The sequence below is a fragment of the Nicotiana attenuata genome, chromosome 1, assembly GCF_001879085.1.
Source record: "Nicotiana attenuata strain UT chromosome 1, NIATTr2, whole genome shotgun sequence".
Taxonomy (NCBI): domain Eukaryota; kingdom Viridiplantae; phylum Streptophyta; class Magnoliopsida; order Solanales; family Solanaceae; genus Nicotiana; species Nicotiana attenuata.
Genome location: NC_031989.1, coordinates 30605256 through 30625406, shown reverse-complemented (window position 1 = coordinate 30625406; position 20151 = coordinate 30605256). Strand labels below are relative to the sequence as shown.

Here is a 20151-nt window from a genome sequence, read left to right as displayed (position 1 = left end):
GATTTATTTGAACCATAACTTCAGATGTATTAATGAGAATATGGACTGTCAATGGACTGTTAGTAGATTGTTAATAGATGTTTTGGTATTAGATAACTTATCTAGGGCTGTGTTGAATTTCATTTGGAGTTTTAATATAATACAAGTCCATCCATTGTGTTAGTTTGGATTGGATACGTGGAAGTGCCCTTGAAATCGTATTTTTCGCTTTTTGTAATCAATAATTGGACATCTGATTGTTAGAAGAAATTAACGAAAAGTCAAATATGGTGTCATACGAATCTAAGGATTAAATTGGAACAATATTGCTAGCCTGCCTCGAATCAATATTAACAAAAGAGCAATTTCAGAGTCAATTACTTCTTAGATTAGCCCAACATTTGGTTGATTTGGTCTTTGATTTAAATACATATATGTAACAGCCCGTTACGATGTTAACCAACCCAAAAGTGAAACTGGCATCCGCCACCGGGCTTATCGCAGGCCCAGGCCACCTGACCCTCTGCAATCAAAAATTTGGACCTCTTATTGGGCTGCTCTTCATGAGCTGGGCTGAGTCAGCCTTGAGGTCCAAGGTCTGGAGGCCCAATGGATTGAGGGCCTGATTTCCTTTAACACTTTAAATAATGATGTATGAGCATGTTAATTAACTAGGGCTATTTCTTTTATTATTAGAGACAAATAAAAATAAAAACCATAGTTGCTTTAGGATTGCCTTTTAATTAATAAAAAGAGATGAGCCTCGCTAAATAAACAAACAAATTGCGGGGCCCTCGATAAATGTTTATACAAAATACCTAGACTTCGGGATGGGCCGTTTAGTGAATTTCACGGCCTTCCCCAATATAATAACATGATAGTCTCTTTAGGCACGCACTTTAAATAATTTTACATTCCTAACTACGGGCACACATTTATGTGACCCAAATCCAAATCTCAACGAAGTCGAAATGTGTCAAATACCACGGGTGCATTTATGTGACGAGGTTCGAGACATGTTTTCACGATGTTGCAATTCCCTTAAAATAAACAATAATAATAAAAGCGGTTCAAAGTTAACGACATATAGGTTAAAACATGTATTAAAATCAAATAAATAAGCCAAATATGATAGTTGAGCGACCGTGCTAAAACCACGGAACTCGGGAATGCCTAACACCTTCTCCCGGGTTAACAGAATTCCTTACCCGGATTTCTGGTTCGCAGACTGTTAACAGAGTCATAATTTCCTCGGTTCGGGATTCAACCGGTGACTTGGGACACCATTAATCTTCCAAGTGGCGACTCTGAATCTTAATAATAAATTCCGTTCCGATTGTCCTTTAAGTGCAAAAACTCCTTTATACCCTTTTCGGGGGTGTAGTGAAAAAAGGAGGTGTCACACCTAGTGGGAACGATCAGGCGGAGTCTACAGACAAAACCATACTCCAAAATCTTAAGAAGATCTTGACTGCACCAAAGGAAAATGGAAGGAAATTTTGCCTGAAGTCTTATGGGCATATCGTACGACCTCAAAATATAGTACAAGAGCCACCCCGTTCTTGTTGGTTTACGGTGCCGAAGTGCTAATACCGGTCAAAGTAGGAGAACCGAGTCTTAGGTTCCGATATGTGACTGAAGATTCAAACAATGAGGCCATAAGTACGAGCCTGGAACTGTTAGACAAAAGGAGCGAGGCCGCCCTCGACCGGTTGGCCGCCCAAAAATAACGGATCGAAAGGTATTACAATTGGAGAGCCAACCTCTGACACTTCAATGTCGGGGACATGGTGTTAAGAAAGGTGACACTGAACACCCAGAACCCGAACGAAGGGAAGCTGGGACCGAATTGGGAAGGTCCATATCGAATTCTCAAGATCACCGACAAAGGATCATACAAACTCGAAATAGTGAACGGTGAGGGACTACCGAACAATTGGAACGTAACCCATTTAAATGATACTATTGCTAAGGTACGACCCCATTCATTTTCTTTTCTATACATATATTATGAATTGGACTAACGCTTGCAGGTAACGGCCAAGGAATGATGCAACTTTTAGGACTGAAAGCACGCGTTGCACTCTTTTTTTTCCTGAATCGATTTTGTCCCAAATGGATTTTCCGGCAAGGTTTTTAACGAGGCAATAGTGGATCGTGCTAACTTAGAATTGAAGACTGGTTATGAACCGGAGTCGAGAATCACATCAGCAGTATCCGAGCCCTCTCTATGATCGACCCCGAATATTGGGGGCCATCACCCTCGGATAATGATTTTAGCAAGGAAGGAAACTTCGTGCTTGAACAGTCTGGCTCGGTGGATAGGATTTATTATAAGGGCCAAACGGTCAAATGAACCGTGCCCACATAGACCACTTAGGCCATAACACGAAGCTTGTACACATTTGCATTCTTGTATGTTGCGTACAGAAATGAAAGAAAGTTTCTACCTTGTGGATACATATTTTGTGCCTTAGAATTATTATTCCCTAAGGATATTGAGCCCAAGGGACGCCTCTATCCGGATCCAAGAGATCGTGATAGTTGGCTATAATCTCGTGTTTTAGTCGCTTATTTGCACTCTATTTCACTGCACTTTACTTGTTTTGTGCTAAAATTGGTAGTATTTTGCACTTATTGCATAATTTATGCATTGTAGGAATAGTTCCGAGCTATATAGATGTTGTGGAGCTAATTCAAGCTATTTAGAGCTTCGAAGTCTTAGAAAAAGCCCAAGAGATTTAGTCGGGATCGTGTTTGGGGATTAACGGACGACTAGTGCACTTAATGGGAGGAAAAAGAGTTGAGTAGGAGAGAAACTCTGATGCACGACCACACAAGAGAGACCCCAGCGCGCGTACGACCGCGCAAGTGACACAATATTCTGCCAGAAATGCACGGCCATGAGCGTGGTCACAGTCCCAGATGCGCGGCCGCGTACGTCTGCATCTGGAAACTATACCCATGCCTATTTTTGAAATTTTAGACACGACTCCTTTTGACCTATATGAAGCCTAGCTCGTTTAGAAAGAAGGTATCTCGGATTTTGGAGCAAATTTTGGAGAGAAGAAGGTAAGGGAACAACAGAGATGCGAAATACTTGATCCAATTCATTCAATACGGAAGTTTGTTGGATTTTAGGAATTGTAATGTCTTCTTGTTCTTCTAATACTCTTGTGGTGAATAACTTCTCCACTATGGAGTAATCTTTCTTAGGGTTATTGACGGATGTTGTGATTTGACTATTGTTTTGGGTTTTTACTGTCTGTTAATTTCTCGAGTTCATTGAATGAGTTATTAATTGAATTGCAAGGCTAATTGTGGTTTTACTTTAATAGAAAGAGAAATGTTGTTGCAATTCGCATTGCGTCATATTGTTTGGTTTGATTTTACGCCTCTCAAAGCTAATTGAAAGAGCTTAGAGAGTTATCATTTAACCCAGTTTAGAAGAATCGCTGAGAGACGTTCTTCGAAAGATCATTCATTCACTGTATTTGTGCATATGTTCATAGGACCTGTTATTAGATTTGTTAACAGAACTCTTATTCATTCTGAAGTAGAATTTGAATCCCTAAGATAGCCTAATCATCTGTTGAAATTGAAGGAGTCAATAGAAGTTAAGAGTGAACTTAGCACAGAGTTTCCCGGAATAATAGTTGATCACATAGCTTGTCACGGCCCTTACTTCTCACCTTGATATTCAATCATTGTTACTTAGTCACTAAATTTCCATTAGTTTCTTACAATCGATAATCTTAAAGTTTTTAGTAGTCGACAATAACATAAATCAAAGGTTTATTTTTCTAGATAATGTTAAGTTGAAGATTTATTCGAACATTATTTAAATCAATCCTTGTGGAGACGATTTAATACTATACTATCTTTGACTAGCAGGCCTAAGTTTATACACCGGTTTTGCGCTCGTCAAATTTTGGCGCCGTTGCCGAGGAGTGGTGATTAATATTTTGAATTAATTTTCGGTGCTAATTCAGGAATAATTTTATTTTACTTTCCTTTTTTACGCTCTTCTTATCTGTGTGTAGGTAACAGGTTAAGTTCAGTGGTGTATGACTCGATCCTCTTCCAAGAAATTGGTAACATACGATTCAGAATTAGACAAGGACATATAGCAATTGCGAAGGGAGAACGGATCAAGCAGATTGTTGTTGGGTCAGACTTTGACTCAAAATACGATGGTGAACAACGAAGAGGATGTGAACCTAGCTATGAGAGAGGCATCTCAGCAATAGGAAGCACGATTAGCAGCCTGCAGAACTGCGGATGAAATGATCAACGGGGATCAAAGGTTCAATCCCAACCGAAACATGATCGAAGATGAATTTGAAAATGCAGCTCCTAGGCCTGGGAGGTCGCTAGAAGATTATGCTAGACCGGTGTACAACCAACAATAGTCTAGTGTAAGACCCCCACCCATTGATGCTAATAATTTTGAACTCAAACAGGGATTCATCCGGACCATTCAGAACAATTGCATATTCCGGGGTAAACCCAATGAAGATCCCAACAACCATCTGATGGACTTCGACAAGATTATGAACACATTCCGCTACAATGGAGCATCACATGATGCCACCTACCTCAGAGCATTCCCGTTCTCAATTAAGGATGATGCAAAGCAGTGGTTGATAAGTCTGCCCACAGGGTCAATCTGTACGTGGGAGGAGATGACTACCAAGTTCTTAGAAAAATATTTCTCTGCTGCTAAGACTGGGCGGGTGAGGAAAGGGATTCACAATTTCAGCCAAGGTGAAGGGGGGATAGTGTTTGAGGCATGGGAAAGATTTAAGGAGCTATTGTGGAGGTGCCCTCACAACGGAATGGAGCAATGGATGCAACTCCAGGACTTCTGGGACGGGTTAACGCGTTAACAAGGAGATTGCTTAATAGTGCAGTTGCAGGTCCTCCGATGAAAAGATTCCTGAAGAGATCATCACACTTCTGAATGGACTATTTGAAGACGCAGAATAATGGTCCACAGACGAAGGGAATCGAAGAAGGTCCGCGAGGGTGCACCAAGTAGAATTACCGGTAGCAATGCAGGCTCAAATTGCAACTATGGCTAAGGACATCAAGCAACTAATAATAGCTCAGGTGCAAAATCAACCATAGGTGGGATGTGACATCTGTGGATTGGGATACCCTACACATGAGTGTCAAGCTACAACTAAGGAAGTCAATGCTGTGGGGAACTTTAATAGAGGAAACTACCAAGGAGGGAACAACTATAATGATATGGGTCAATAACATCCAGGTTTTTCATGGAGTTGAACTAATGGGAGATTGAACTCATGGTAGCAAAATAATCTCATACCCCAGGGTCAAGGACCACCAGGTTTCCAAAACCAGTAAAGGAAGCAATACCAGCGGCCACAACCAATTCAGTCAAGTATGGAAAATCTCATGAAGGCATTCATCAACAAAACAGATGAAAAATTCGAGACTCAGGGCACGGCTATTCGGAATTTAGAAAGACAAATGGGACAGATTGCAAATTTGTTATCTATGAGGGCTCTTGGGACTCTTCCCTCAGACACTGAAAAAAACCCAAAGGAAACAATCAAAGTTGTATCTCTGAGAAGTGGCAAAGCATTGACTGATCCAGTGGTGAAAGCTAGACCTGAGGTGGTTAACAAGCAGACTGAGACACCAGTAGAGAAAAAGAGCGAAGAGTAAAAGAGCCAGAGTAAAGGGGTACAAACGAAGATTGAAGAAAGTAGACATATGCCAGCTCTACCATTCCCTCAAAAGATGAAGCGGGAGAAACTTGACAAATATTTTGGGCGATTCCTGGAGATGCTCAAGCAACTTTATGTGAACATTCCCTTCATAGAGGTACTCACCCTTCACAGAGGTTCTCACTCAGATGCATGCTTATGTAAAGTTCTTGAAGGAAATCCTGTCGAGCAAGAGAAAATTAGAGGAAACAATGGTGTCAAGCTAAAGCCCCACTGCAATGCCCTATTGCAAAAATAAAATTCCCCAAAAGTTTGGGGACCCAGGAAGCTTTGCCATACCATGCTCATTGGGGAGTGAAAAATTCGATAAGGCCCTCAGAGATTCTGGTGCGTCTATAAATCTAATGCCTCTATTTGTATACTAGGAATTGGAAGATGAGCTTGGAGTGATCAAATCAATACCAGTGTCCCTACAATTGGCTGACCAAACCACCATTCTACATGAGGGAATTTTTGAGGATATTCTAGTGCGGGTGGACAAGTTTGTGCTCCCCGTAGATTTTATTGTGGTGGATATGGACGTGAACAAGGAGGTGACTCTAATTCTAGGGAGGCCATTCTTATGTACAGGTAGAGCTATACTTGATATCTACGAAGGGCAGCTTATACTCTGAGTGGGCAAGGAAAAAGTGGTGTTCCAGATGAAGAGGATGATGAAATACCCCAGTGATAAGGTGTCCACCTACTCATGTTTCAAGCTGAACGTTGTTGGAGAATTGGCTGAAAAATACAAGTTTGACAAGCTTGTGGGGGATACTCTAGAGAGGTGTATTACTCAGTCTAGCACAGTGGAGGATGAAGATCCTGAAATAAAGAAAGTGGCAGAAGCTCTTAAAAATAAGGATCAAGTAGTTGATGAGGAGGAACTAAAAGAGGAGGATTCTAAGCCTAATGTGGAATTGAAAGTCCTCTCAACTCACTTAAAATATGCTTTTCTTAAAACTAATAATTGTGTTGTGATTATTTCTGCTGACTTGACAGGCACACAGGAGCGAAAACTGGTGGAGCTGCTGAAAAGCACAAGAAGGCCATGGGCTGGAGTATAGCTGATATTCAAGGAATCAGTCCAGCCATTTGCATGCACAAAATTCTGTTAGAAGAAAATAGCAAGCCAGTGGTGCAGCCCCAGTGTAAGCTGAACAAAAAATTTGAGGAGGTAGTGCACAAGGAGATCATCAAATTTCTAGATGTGGGAGTGATTTTTCCCATCTCTGATAGCCAGTGGATTAGTGTAGTACAAGTTGTACCTAAGAAGAGGGGCATGATAGTAGTGAAAAATGAAGATAATGAATTGATTCCCACAAGAACGGTCATTGGGTGGAGAATGTGCATTAATTATAGAAGGATGAATGAGGCAACAAGGAAGGACCACTTCCCACTCCCTTTTATTGAATAAATGCTCGAGAAAGTGGCTGGACATGGATGCTACTGCTTTTTGGATGGGTACTTAGGCTACAATCAGATACCCATTGCCCTAGAAGATGTTGAGAAGACCACATTCACTTACCCGTCAGGTATTTTTGCTTACAAGAGGATACCGTTTGGGTTGTGTAATGCACCTGCCACTTTTCAGAGGTGTATGATGTCTATCTTCTCTAATTTAAACGGAAAGTGTCTAGAAGTATTCATGGATGATTTTACCCTCTTTGGTGATGACTTTGAGGACTGCTTGAAGAATTTGGAGCTCGTGCTTGAACGTTGTGAAGCCACGCACTTGGTCCTTAACTGGGAGAAATGTCATTTCATGGTGAAAGAGGGAATTGTCTTGGGTCACAAAGTGACTGCACAAGGAATTGAAGTTGATAGAGCTAAGGTTGATATAATTGCTAGGCTCCTTCCACCGACTTCTGTGAAGAGCATAAGGAGTTTCTTGGGACATGCTGGGTTCTATAGAAGGTTCACCAAAAACTTCTCTAGCATTACCAAACCGTTGACTGCATTGCTAGCGAAAGATGTGCTTGTTTTCAATGTGAAGTGCTTAAGAGCATTCGAATTGATAAAGGAAAAGCTTTTAAGAGATCATATTATTATGGTGACACCTAATTGGAGCCAGGCATTTGAGATAATGTGCGATGCCAGTGATGTAGTTATGGGGCAAAGAAAAGATAGAATGTTTAGGCCCACCTGTTATGCAAGCAGGATGTTGAATGAGTCTCAAGTCACCTATGCCACTATTGAAAAATAGTTTTTTGTTGTGGTCTTTTCTTTTGACAAGTTTAGATCATACCTGGTGGGTCAAAGTGATTGTACACACAGATCACTCAGCCTTGAGATATCTTTTGAGTAAGAAGGAGTCCAAGCCGCGTCTGATGCGGTGGGTGTTGTTGCTCCAAGAGTTTGACTTGGAGATCAAAGATAGGAAGGTCACAGAAAATCAAGTCGCCAATCATCTGTCTCAACTTGAGAGACCTCCGGTTGAAACAGTTGAAATAAGGGAAGAATTCCCTGATGAGCAAATTTTCTCCATTGTTGTGGTCTCCGAAAGGCCGCCTTGGTATGCTGATGTAGCCAACTTTTTGGCTAGTGGATGGTTACCTCGTGACCTCTCTCATGATCAAAGAAGGAAGCTTCAAGGTGAGGTAAAAATTTATTTTCTGAATGACCCTTTCTTGTTTAAGCTGTGTGCAAATGGTGTGATTCGAAGATGTGTGCCGAGAGATGGCAAGTATTCTGTCTCATTGCCATGATGGAGCAGATGGAGGACACTATGGTGGAAATCGCACTGCAGCAAAGGTCATGGAAGCCGGTTTCTATTGGCCTACTTTGTACAAAAACGCACAAGCGTATGTAGTTGCATGTGACAAGTGTCAAAGGGAAGGTAATATAAGTAAGAGGGACGAAATGCCTCTCAACTCCATTCTGCTATGTGAAATTTTTGACGTTTGGGGCATTGACTTCATGGGTCCATTCCTATCGTCACACACTTAATATATCCTAGTAGCCGTTGACTACATCTCTAAGTGGGTCGAAGCAATCCTTACTAGGACCAATGATGCTCGGGTGGTGTGTGAGTTCTTACGGAAGAATATCTTTGCCCGTTTTGGGACACCTTGAGTGATTATCAGTGGCAATGGGTCACACTTAGCGAAAAAGCAGTTTGCTGCACTGTTGTCCAAGTATGGGGTCACACACAAAAAAGGAACCCCGTACCAAGTTGAAGTGGCTAACCATGAACTTAAACGAATTCTTGAAAAGACGGTTAGTGCTTCTCGTAAGGATTGGTCTGTAAAGTTGGAGGAAGCTCTATGGGCGTACAAAACTGCATTCAAAACAACCATAGAGACTTCATCGTTCAAACTAGTGTATGGAAAATCATGTCACCTACTTGTTGAGATAGAACATAAAGCTTATTGGGCCATTAAGATGCTTAATCATGATCTTAGTCTTGCGGGTGAACACAGGGTGGCACAGATGAATGCATTAGAGGAGTTTAGACTGGACGCGTATGAAAATGCACAGATTTTTAAGGAAAAGACAAAAAGGTGGCATGATCGTCTGATTAAGCCAAAGGAATTTCATGAAGGGGACAAAGTCTTACCGTACAATAGTGGACTCAGATTGTTCCGCAAAAAATTTAAGTCTAGATGGACGTGACCGTAGTGGTGAAACATGTATCACCATATGGGGCAATTGAGATCCAGAACATGGACAGAATAGAGAGTTTCAAAGCAAATGGGCACAGGCTAAAACTGTATCTTGCTGGAGGATTTGCTCAGCAATCCTCGAGCATCAAAATCAGTTGAGGATGCTTGAGTCAAGCTAACAACTATAACTCAGAACTACCTCTAACTCTTTTACTAGACAGAATTTTCGCTTTTGTTTATAGTGTAGAGTAGATAGAAATTAGTGTATATTATGACTTGGTAGGTGCATGAAGGAATATGTTGCGGACGGTCGGAACTGAGGTGTCCAAAACGCTCCTTGTGAGTGTATCCGTGTTCGACCGCGCACCTGATGGGGTACCTCATGCATATGGTCGCACAAAAGACGATGTTAGACGATGCGGGTATGTGCGAGGCCACACACCTGAAGGGTTGACCGCGCACATGGCCGCACACTTGCACAAGTATACTAACAAATGTGCGCGACTGCGCACGGGATGACCCGACCGTGCACAGGTAAGTACCTCTCTTTTAATTCCTGATCCCCCCTCAACCCCTTCTAAAATTTCCCCTTTCCCTTTTCTCTTACACAAAACCCTAACTTACCCCCCCCCCCCCGTATCCTCTCTGCAAAAACAAGATTACCCACTTCCCTACTCTTCTCCCTTCCCCCTTGATACGCTCAAATTACACTCTAAATAAATAGTGTAAGGTGGTCGGTGTCAAATATAATAACCCAACAAGGTTGGGGTCGAATCCCACATGGAATAGGTGTGAAAAGGTTACTTGAGTAGTGTGAAACTTGACTTAAGTCGTAATTCTATTCCTTTAGCTTAACAAGAGAATGATATAATCGTGATTTAACAAGATAACTATTTTGTTATGAAAATGTGATTAATTTAATTAAGGAAACCAAGGTTGTGTCCTTATCAATGAAATGTAATGCTATCGGTGTTAATATGATATATATCTAATGGAAGGTCCTTTGATATGCAAATGGTTTCTAAATGACTACCCAATATTTTCCAATGGTTGGGTAGTATTTTCTCTTTATGATTTTCCCAAATATAAAAGAGTTGCAACTAAGAACAACCAATTTATTCCAAGCAGAACCCACTTATTCCTATGCGATTCTATTAAACAAGGTTTAAAGTCTTGAGTTCTTGATATTCACTTCTACCAAATCGTAACCCACTTTTCCAAGTAAAGAAAGAGTAAAATGGAATAAGTTAATGTTTGCAACCACCAACAATCGATAAAGCACAAGAATGAATAAATATCAACCAACCATTATATATATATATTCAATGTTAAACACCCATTAACATTACACCCATTTAGGGTCCATAATCTTAGTATTTAATACTAGCTACTCATACTAAAATACAAAAGCAAAGTAATAAATAGAGACATAAAGCTTACAAAAGTGCAAGATTCTCTCTTCACAAGCTTCCAAACTAATGGATTATTCAATGCCTTCAATGTTGTCCCTTTTTCAGACTTAATGACCCACAAAACCCTAGTAAATCTATTTATAATGAGCCAAAAGTCAGGGTCAAGCTTGGACAAAAATGCCCTTGCAGACACCTTTTACGACAGCATAATGGTCGCAGACCATGTATGCGGTCCGCATAATCATCATTTACATCGCATAGTTGCAGATCTTCAGTCCGAGAAGTCCACCGCATTTGCATTATGCGGTCGCATTTTCCCATCGCAGAAGTGCTGCATAGATTCTTCAATTGTAATTGTACGGTCATTATGCGGCTCGTAGAAGTGTTATGCGACCGCATAATGGATCGCACAATCTTCTCTTCATTTGACAAAACAACTGCTTCAATTTGCGGTGGTTATGCGATCCACATAGTACTTCTGCGATCGCATACTTGCAGCATTCCTACTCTTTTGTGGCTTTTTTACTTCTTTTTCATGCGTTTGGGTCTTCAAGTCTTATGCACTACAAAACACCAAAACTTTATAAGATTTAACTACAAATGCATTGAAAGACGAACTAAAGTCCATGTAATTGGTATCAAAAGTGCCGAAATTCTATGGCACATCAACACCCCCAACTTAAACTCTTGCTTGTCCTCAAGCAACTAAAACAAAATTATCCTATTCTATACTACTTCTATTTCCGAAATGTCACAAAATAGTAGTGACTGTAAATGGTTTTGACTGACTACTAACAAGCATGTAACTTCTTTTATTTACCCTTCCTGGAGTACAACTATCATTTAACTATTCATATTTGCATATTGCCATAGCATCTTGATAATTCTGAACCATATATCGTGCACCCCCTGTAAAGCTTGAAGGTAGAATTATCCTTTTACATTGGGATGAAGGATCGATGTCACCATGTAATATAGCATCTGCTAGGACTTTATAAGAATCAACTCTTAATTTCTTTTGATGAGTCCTTATAAATTTCAACCGAGAAGATTCTATCATTGTATAACCGTCAACTAAGAATTGCTGAAATAGTCTTCCTGAAGACACAATGGTGGGAACTTCTTCTTTTCTTTCCTGAATTCTATAAGCGAAAAATTCTCGCATGCTAACACATTGCCTTCCTCTCGATGATTCATAACCTTGACTTAAAGGAATGTCCTCTCTGTACCCATCTTCACCGTAAGGAAAAAGCAAAGGATATTGTAGACCTAAATATGCAGCATTTAGTTCATTTATCCTTTGTAGCTGTCCAGATTGTGTNCTATGACACTACAAAAACACCAAAAACTTTATAAGATTTAACTACAAATGCATTGAAAGACGAACTAAAGTCCATGTAATTGGTATCAAAAGTGCCGAAATTCTATGGCACATCAACACCCCCAACTTAAACTCTTGCTTGTCCTCAAGCAACTAAAACAAAATTATCCTATTCTATACTACTTCTATTTCCGAAATGTCACAAAATAGTAGTGACTGTAAATGGTTTTGACTGACTACTAACAAGCATGTAACTTCTTTTATTTACCCTTCCTGGAGTACAACTATCATTTAACTATTCAGCTAATCAACTTGTGAACTTCGAGCCTCAACCAAAATGACAAAATGCTATTCACAGCTAAGTGTGCACTTGTATTCTACTTCAAGAACCTAACTTCTGCTAAATCTTGCAATTCATGCGCGCTCACAACAAAGAAAATCCCCAACTCACACATATGTACAGGGGATGCAATCAAAACACTCTTGCACTCGGAACGAAATCTACATGCTACAAGTATCAGTCCATATGCTTGCCCTTATTTTAACTTGCTGCTATCTCAGGAATGATTGATTGTAGATCACTAAGGACTTTTCACGGGTTGTAATGTAGGCTTCGAGACGGGTTGGATGAATATTTGGTAATGTAGTGGCTATACCCTCCTTGAACTCTACATACATTTTGCTTCTTTACTACATAGCACTTATTGACCTCGAGTTACCGACATAGAACCATCTCATAGTATTTCTTTAGTTTCCACAGGACTCCACTCTTTTTCTATTCTTTACACTTTTTTTTACAACTGCTTTTTTTTGGAGCTTGCATTTCGTTATATACACAACTTTGAGGTTGACGTTGTTTTTTTCTCTACACACAGTCGTAAACCTTACCAATTTCCACTTTGTACCGGCACCCCCAACTTAGGCTTTTAGCCTCATTCTTACCCGTTCAAGGAGGGATGGGTTCAAAAGAAGGAATTATTTCACAAAAAGGGTAAAGGTTTGTAATGTGGCAGCCAATAAAAGGTTAAAGGCTCAACGGGGATAACCAGGGTAATTGATGTACCAGGGAGGTCAATTTGGGCAAAACTAGCTAGTAGTCATAAAGAGAGCCTAAGATCATTTCAGCATCCAATCATTAACCTGAGAGTTGCAATAAGAAACCAACCGGGCAAGTTCTAGACATTACAAGTTAAGCATATACATTATTTATACAAATCCTCACTCACAACGCATGAACTGTTCAACTCAACATAGTTTCAGCCCTCAAGTGAATGCAAGGCAACTCAAAACTTTCATCTCAAGATATGTAAGATTCTGAATAAGCCTAAAGCCAAAGAGCGAGCCTCAAGTTCACAAGAATGACTAACCAAATCTTTTTTTATATATGCAAAAGAAGGAAGGGTACCATTTATTTACACAATTCATCACATGCTTGAAGCTAGAACAGTTAACACCGAATAAGTCAAAATATTTCATGCTACTGCCGTGGTTCTACTATTACACCCTTGGAAAAGAACCCAGCGAAGAAAAACCAATGGGAATTAATTGCTAACTATGAAACTATACTACAAGAGTAAAGAGTTTATGTACAATGTTTACAAAAAATGTTTACACAAAATATGACTACCCCACACACAACAAAAAATCATGCATTGTCCCCAATGCATAGAGAATGTAAAAGTGAAGCTTAGGGACTTCCTGAGGCGCACTAGGCGCTCGGAAGAGCTGAAGCATATGGGGCAGCTATAAGGTCATCTGCTAGCACTGTGGCAGCAACATGTGGTACCCTAGACTGTATAGTGGCCTCCAAGGTTGGAGCAGGAAGCTCCACCTACTGTGAGGCTGGGTCTGGGGCCTGGGAGCTGCTAGCCTCTCCTAGTGAAGGCTGAGTGGTCGATGGATGTGCCTTGGTGACCATGTCTGCTATAGAATGTGCAATTGTTGTCTGCATGGCTGCTTCCTCTTCATCCCGTGCAATTGTAGAAGCAACCACTTGCTTACCCTTGTTGGCTCGATGACCCTTAGTGTCCTCTACCAGTGCATCCTCATCTGTTTCCTCATCTTCTGAATCTCCCTCATCTCTCTCCGGATCCCTAATCTGAAGGAATGTCAATATGTATAGTGGGAGCTGGAGCCTTTGAGGTCTCAATACCCTGTGCCTCTGAAGCTGTCATCATGTTTGTGAAATCAAATTCTAAGCCCGGAATAGAAGTGCTAGTACCCTGCTCGCCTTCCTTCGAAAGGAAGAGGGTCAAGTCAAACTCCAAATTCTACAGCTCTGATTTCAGTTCATCAATATCTTTCCTGAGCTGGGGCATATCTCCAACTTCACCCCGCTCGACCTTCTCAAGACGCACTTCAAAGTGCTTTAGGCGATCCTTATAAGATTTATGCTGCTGTTGAAGAATGCTCACTGAGGCTTGGATGGGGATCAATGCTTGCCGGATGAGATTTGGGATTTCTTTTGTCAGCCGGTCTACCTTAGCATTAGCGTGCCGAGCTAGTAGACCCAGCTTGGAGAGAGCTGGTAAAGGAACTTGTGGCTGTGAAGTGGTTGGCTTTGGAGTGGCTTTGGAGGTAGCTGGGGCAGGAGAGGTGTCAGGTAGTATGGGGGCAGTAGGTGCTGCTGAGTCTAATGGATGAGGGAGTGAAGCCTCTTTTGATTATTCGTTTCATTGTCTACTGCATCACTGATACGAGTGATGTCAATATCTTTGAGAGCTCTCTCAAGTCGATCATGCTTTGGCATAGTAGGCACGCTCACTACTTTACATAGAGCAGTGATCAAGCATGGGAAGGGAAATGATATTTGTTTTTGGTTTGATCTGATCCCCAGCTCCCTGAATAAAATCTGTCCCACAACAATCTTTATTCCTGTCATGATGCACGCAATGAGGAGTGCCTTGTCAATGTTGAGGTTAGTTTCATTCCTACTCAGCATCAGACGGGAGCAGACGAAACTGAGCCAATATCGACCCTCCTGTGTGAGATCCTGCTTGTAAATCTTGTGGCGTGGGTCAATCCAGGAGGGTATCCCCTTTGCTATGACAGATGCAATCCAAGCACGCTCGTTGTCCTTGTTGGCTACTTTGGCCTCATACTCAGCTGTGCCTGACCGCCAATCTTCAATGTATAATTCATTAATGGTGGCGTCATCACAGAGTACTTGGACCCCTCGAACTTGGACATATAATGCAAATATCATGTTTCTCTTTTGCTCAGCATTCCTTGAGGGACCATAAGAAGCATAGAACTCCCGTACAAGTGTCTCATTATACTGATCCGGGACTTCAGTTAAGAACTCCCATTTTATCTGCTTAATGTTCTCGATCACGTGAGGGTAGTTCTCCTTCAGCCCGTTTAGACTCAACTGCTTCTCCTCGAGAATCTTTCTCTTTGTTAGCCCTTCTTTGTACAGGTTCATGGAGCCTGTGACTCCAAATCTGAGATTTAGATCCTCCCCCATCTTCTGTTGTGACTCAGCCTGTAGGTCAATAGATGGCCTGAGGTCACTCTGTGCCTCCTCCTCTTCAGACTGGGAGGAGTGCTCAGAAGTGCTGCAATTTTTCTGAGGCCGTGGACGTTTGGACTGTTGTGCTTGTTGGCTCAGAGTTGCAGCCCGTTTCTTTCCACGAGCGGGTGGTGATCGTGTTGAAAGAGACTTCTTTGGTGCCATTCCTGTACATTTTGCGGCGTGTAAGTCCATCGCATAACACATTATGCGGTCGCATATGTGTTGTGCGATGAACTAATGACTGGGCTGCCCAAACTTACTTTACGATGCATTCTGCGATCGCAAAGTTGTTATGTGGGCCGCAGAAGTGGAAACCTTACCGCATATTTGAAAACCCAATTTCCCAAATTTTTTTTGTTGTGTTTGCGATGACTATGCGGTTCGCAAAGTCATTATGCGACCGCATAGTTGCCACAAACCATGGACCTTTCTTTCCTTCATTTCCCTCAGCACTAGTACCTTGTTCATGATATTTTGGACTACCTGCACCCTAACACACACGTCAACCTGTTCAACACTATCAACTAAACCTACATAAATGATAACTAACAAAAGAGTGTTACCACACATGGGTTTCCTCTCAAGAAGCGCTTGATTTAACGTCGCGGCACGACGCTGTTGACCCCATTTGGGCAATTCAATGGTGGGGGCTGCTGTTGGACTATCCTTTAAAGCGAATTGTTCTATCAAATGCCTTTCTCCTGTAGTAGTGAGGTAATTCTTGACTCGTTGACCATTCACTTTGAAACTCCAAGTTCCATCCTCTTACTCCAGTTCAAAAGCACCATAGGGGGACACACTCACAACTTTGAACGGGCCAGACCATATGGACTTGAGTTTTCCTAGAAATAACTTGAGTCTTGAATTGAATAGTAAGACCAAGTCACCGGAATTCCCACTTCAAGATCTTCTTATCATGGACAAAATTCATTCTCTCCTTGTACATGGCTGCACTCTCATAGGCATGGAGACGGAATTCCTCCATCTCATTGAGTTGTGTCATTCTTAGGTTAGCAGCCTTGGCCCAGTCAAGATTCAACTTCTTCAATGCCCACATGGCTTTATGTTCAAGCTCCACTGGAAAGTGACTCGCTTTACGAAAAACCAACCGGTACAGTGAAGTGCCAATGAGAGTCTTAAATGCTGTGCGATATGCCCACAATGCATCATCTAGCTTCCTTGACCAGTCGGTCATGTTTGCATTGACAATTTTTGCTAGGATATTTTTGATTTCCCTATTGGAAACTTCAACCTGACCACTCCACTGAGGATGATAAGGTGTGGCCACCTTATGCTTTACGCCATATTTTTCAAGCAGCCCGGTGAAAGCCTTGTTGCAAAAATGAGAACCACCATCACTAAGCATGGCCCTGGGGGTACCAAACCGCGTGAATATGTTCTTCTTCAAGAATGCGTCACACTCCTTGCTTCATTGTTGGGCAAGGCAATTTCCTTGACCCATTTGGAGACGTAGTCCACAGCCACCAAGATGTAGGTCATGCCATAAGAGCTCACGAAAGGGCCCATGAAGTCTATCCCTCACACATCAAAGATCTCGACCTCCAGTACGAAATTCATAGGCATCTCATGTCTTTTAGATATTGACCCTTGTCTTTGACATTGATCGCATGCCTTGACTATTTGATTTGCGTCTTGGTAGATTTATGGCCAATAGTAGCCATATTCAAGCACCTTTGCAGCCGTCCGATTTCCTCCATGATGACCCCCAACAGGAGAATCATGGCATGACTTGAGAATTGGCATTACCTCATCTTCCGGAACATACCGCCGAATAATTTAGTTGGCACAAATTCGGAACAAAAAGGGTTCCTCCCAGTAGTATTGCCTACACTCCCGCAAGAACTTTTTCTTTTGATAAGCTTCCAATCCATCGGGAACAAGGTCACTAACCAAAAAGTTAGCGATGTCGGCATACCAAGGAGTCAATGTGCTAGACAATGCCAATATGTGCTCATCTGGAAAGGCATCATTGATTTCAAGGCCTTCTTTTGGTCTCCCTGCCTCTTCAAGCCTAGATAGGTGATTCGTAACTTGATTTTCTGTCCCTTTCCGATCCTTGACTTCAAAGTCAAACTCTTGCAACAAAAGGACCCACCGAATCAATCTTGGTTTGGCATCCTTCTTCGCCATAAGATAGCGAAGAGTAGCATGATCAGTGTAAACTATCACTTTGGACCCCAACAAATAAGCTCGAGATTTTTCAAAAGCATAGACAATGGCAAGCAGTTCTTGCTCAGTCACAGTGTAATTCATCTGAGCACCATTAAGTGTCTTGCTTGCATAGTAGACATGGTGAAGGATTTTGTTATGCTGTTGACCAAGCACCGCCCCAATAGCTACACCACTAGCGTCACACATGAGTTCAAATGGAAGAGACCAATCAAGTGTGACAATAATAGGGGTCGTGGTGAGCTTTTCTTTCAATTCTTCAAAAGCCTTTATACACTTCTCATCAAATACAAACTTTGCATCTTTTTTCAAGGAGCTTGCACATGGGATTTGCAATTTTTGAGAAGTCCTTGATAAAACGCCTATAAAAGTCGGCGTGCCCCAAAAAGCTTCAGACACCTTTTACTGAAGTGGGTGGAGGAAGCTTGGAAATGATTTCGATCTTTGCCCGGTCGACCTCTATGCCTTGTTTGGAAATTTTGTGGCCCAAAACAATGCCCTCATCCACCATGAAGTGGCATTTCTCCCAGTTTAGCACAAGGTTTGTTTCTTCACATCTTTTGAGCACTTGTCTAAGGTTGTCAAGACAATGCTCAAAGAAATCACCCACTACAGAGAAGTCATCCATAAACACCTCTAAGAAATCTTCCACCATATCTGAGAAGATTGATATCATGCACCGTCGGAAAGTAGCTGGGGCGTTGCATAGCCCAAATGGCATACGGCTAAAGCCAAAAGTCCCATATGGGCATGTGAATGTTGTCTCCTCTTGATCTTCCAAGGAGATGTTGATTTGGTTATAGCCGGAATATCCATCCAAGAAGCAATAGAATGACCTTTCCGCTAGCCGATCAAGCATTTGATCAATAAAAGGCATAGGGAAATGGTCTTTGCAAGTAGCACTGTTTAGCTTCCGATAATCCATGCAAACTCTCGATCCGGTCACTGTTCTCGTTGGGATGAGCTCATTTTTGTTGTTTTGAATCACTGTCATGCCTCCTTTCTTTGGAACACATTACACCGGACTCACCCAAGAACTATCGGCAATGGGGTAGACTACCCCGACATCTAACCATTTGATGATTTCTTTCTTTACCACCTCTTGCATGGAAGGGTTTAACCTTCTTTGATGCTCCACACTTGGTTTGCTCTCTTGCTCCAATTGTATCTTGTGCTCACAAATTTTGGCGGGAATCCCTCGGATGTCCGCTATTGACCACCCAATGGCTTGCCTATGCTCCCTCAAGACATTCAACAATTGATTTACCTACACATCATTCAACAAAGAAGAAATGATTACTGGTAGAGTGTCATTAGAGTAAAGAAATTTATACCTCAAGTGCAGTGTAAGTGGTTTGAGCTCAAGTTGTGGCGCCTCAATAATTGAAGGATTGGCGGGAGGAGTGACTCTATTCTTTAAGTCAAGAGAAAGTTTTTTTGGTGCATAAGTATAGGACCCAAGTCCTTCTAATGCATTCACTGATTCCATGTACCCCTCCATGTCTTCACCATCAAAATTTACGAAAATAGCCGCCAATGCCTCACCAAGACATTGTTCTTCCATCTTCATCTCGATTGCGTCTTCTACCTCATCAACAACATCAATGACTGAGATGCTTTCATATGCATGTGGCAACTTCATACCCTTACTCGCTTGAAAGGTAACCTCTTCGTCATTAACTCGTAACTTGATCTTATTTTATTTCGAATCCATAAGTGCTCTTCCTGTAGCAAGAAATGGTCTCCCCGATATGATAGGATTTCTTTGTCAACAACACAATCAAGGATCACAAAGTCGGCGGGGAGGAAGAACTTTCCCACTTTCACAAGAACATCATCAACAATCCCCACCGGTCTCTTTATTGAACGATACTTGTAGGCCTTGGCATACCTAACCCCGCTTGCTTGTAAATAGCAAGAGGCATTAAAATGATGCCAGCCCTATTATCACAAAGTGCTCTTGCAAAATCACGTGCCCCAATAGTGCATGGATTGGTAAAAGCTCCCGGGTCTTCTTTCTTTTGAACGGTGGTTGTTGCAATGATGGAACTAACCCGGTGAGTCACATTCACCACTTCATTCTTGGTGGTTTTCTTCTTGGTGATCAAGTTTTTCAAATACTTAGCAAAACCTGGCATCTCTTGAAATGCTTCCACAAATGGAATATTCATCGATAATTGCTTGAGAATGTCATAGAACTTCTCGAGTTTGCTATCATCAACCTTCTTAACAAGTCTTTGAGGAAAAGGAGGAGGGGGTATAGGAATTGGTGCTAGAGTTTTTGGTGTCTCTTTCACATTTTCCTTAACCTCTTCCCGGTTCACTTCTTGAATTTCCACCTCTTCTGGGACCTTTTTAGCTTCAACAACAACTGGCACCTCAACTTGTTCTCAAC

At 41.6% G+C, this 20151-nt stretch overlaps 1 protein-coding gene across 1 annotated transcript; it reads right to left on the bottom strand.

Annotated features, from left to right (window-relative positions):
• Positions 16450-16932, bottom strand: LOC109234524. Its single transcript, XM_019400550.1, has one exon. The coding sequence runs from the start codon at positions 16930-16932 to the stop codon at positions 16450-16452; it is 483 nt and encodes a 160-aa protein (XP_019256095.1).

Excerpts from the sequence above, each read along its gene's own strand:
- LOC109234524 (XM_019400550.1), bottom strand. The coding sequence starts at position 16,932 with ATGCTTAGTGATGGTGGTTCTCATTTTTGCAACAAGGCTTTCACCGGG.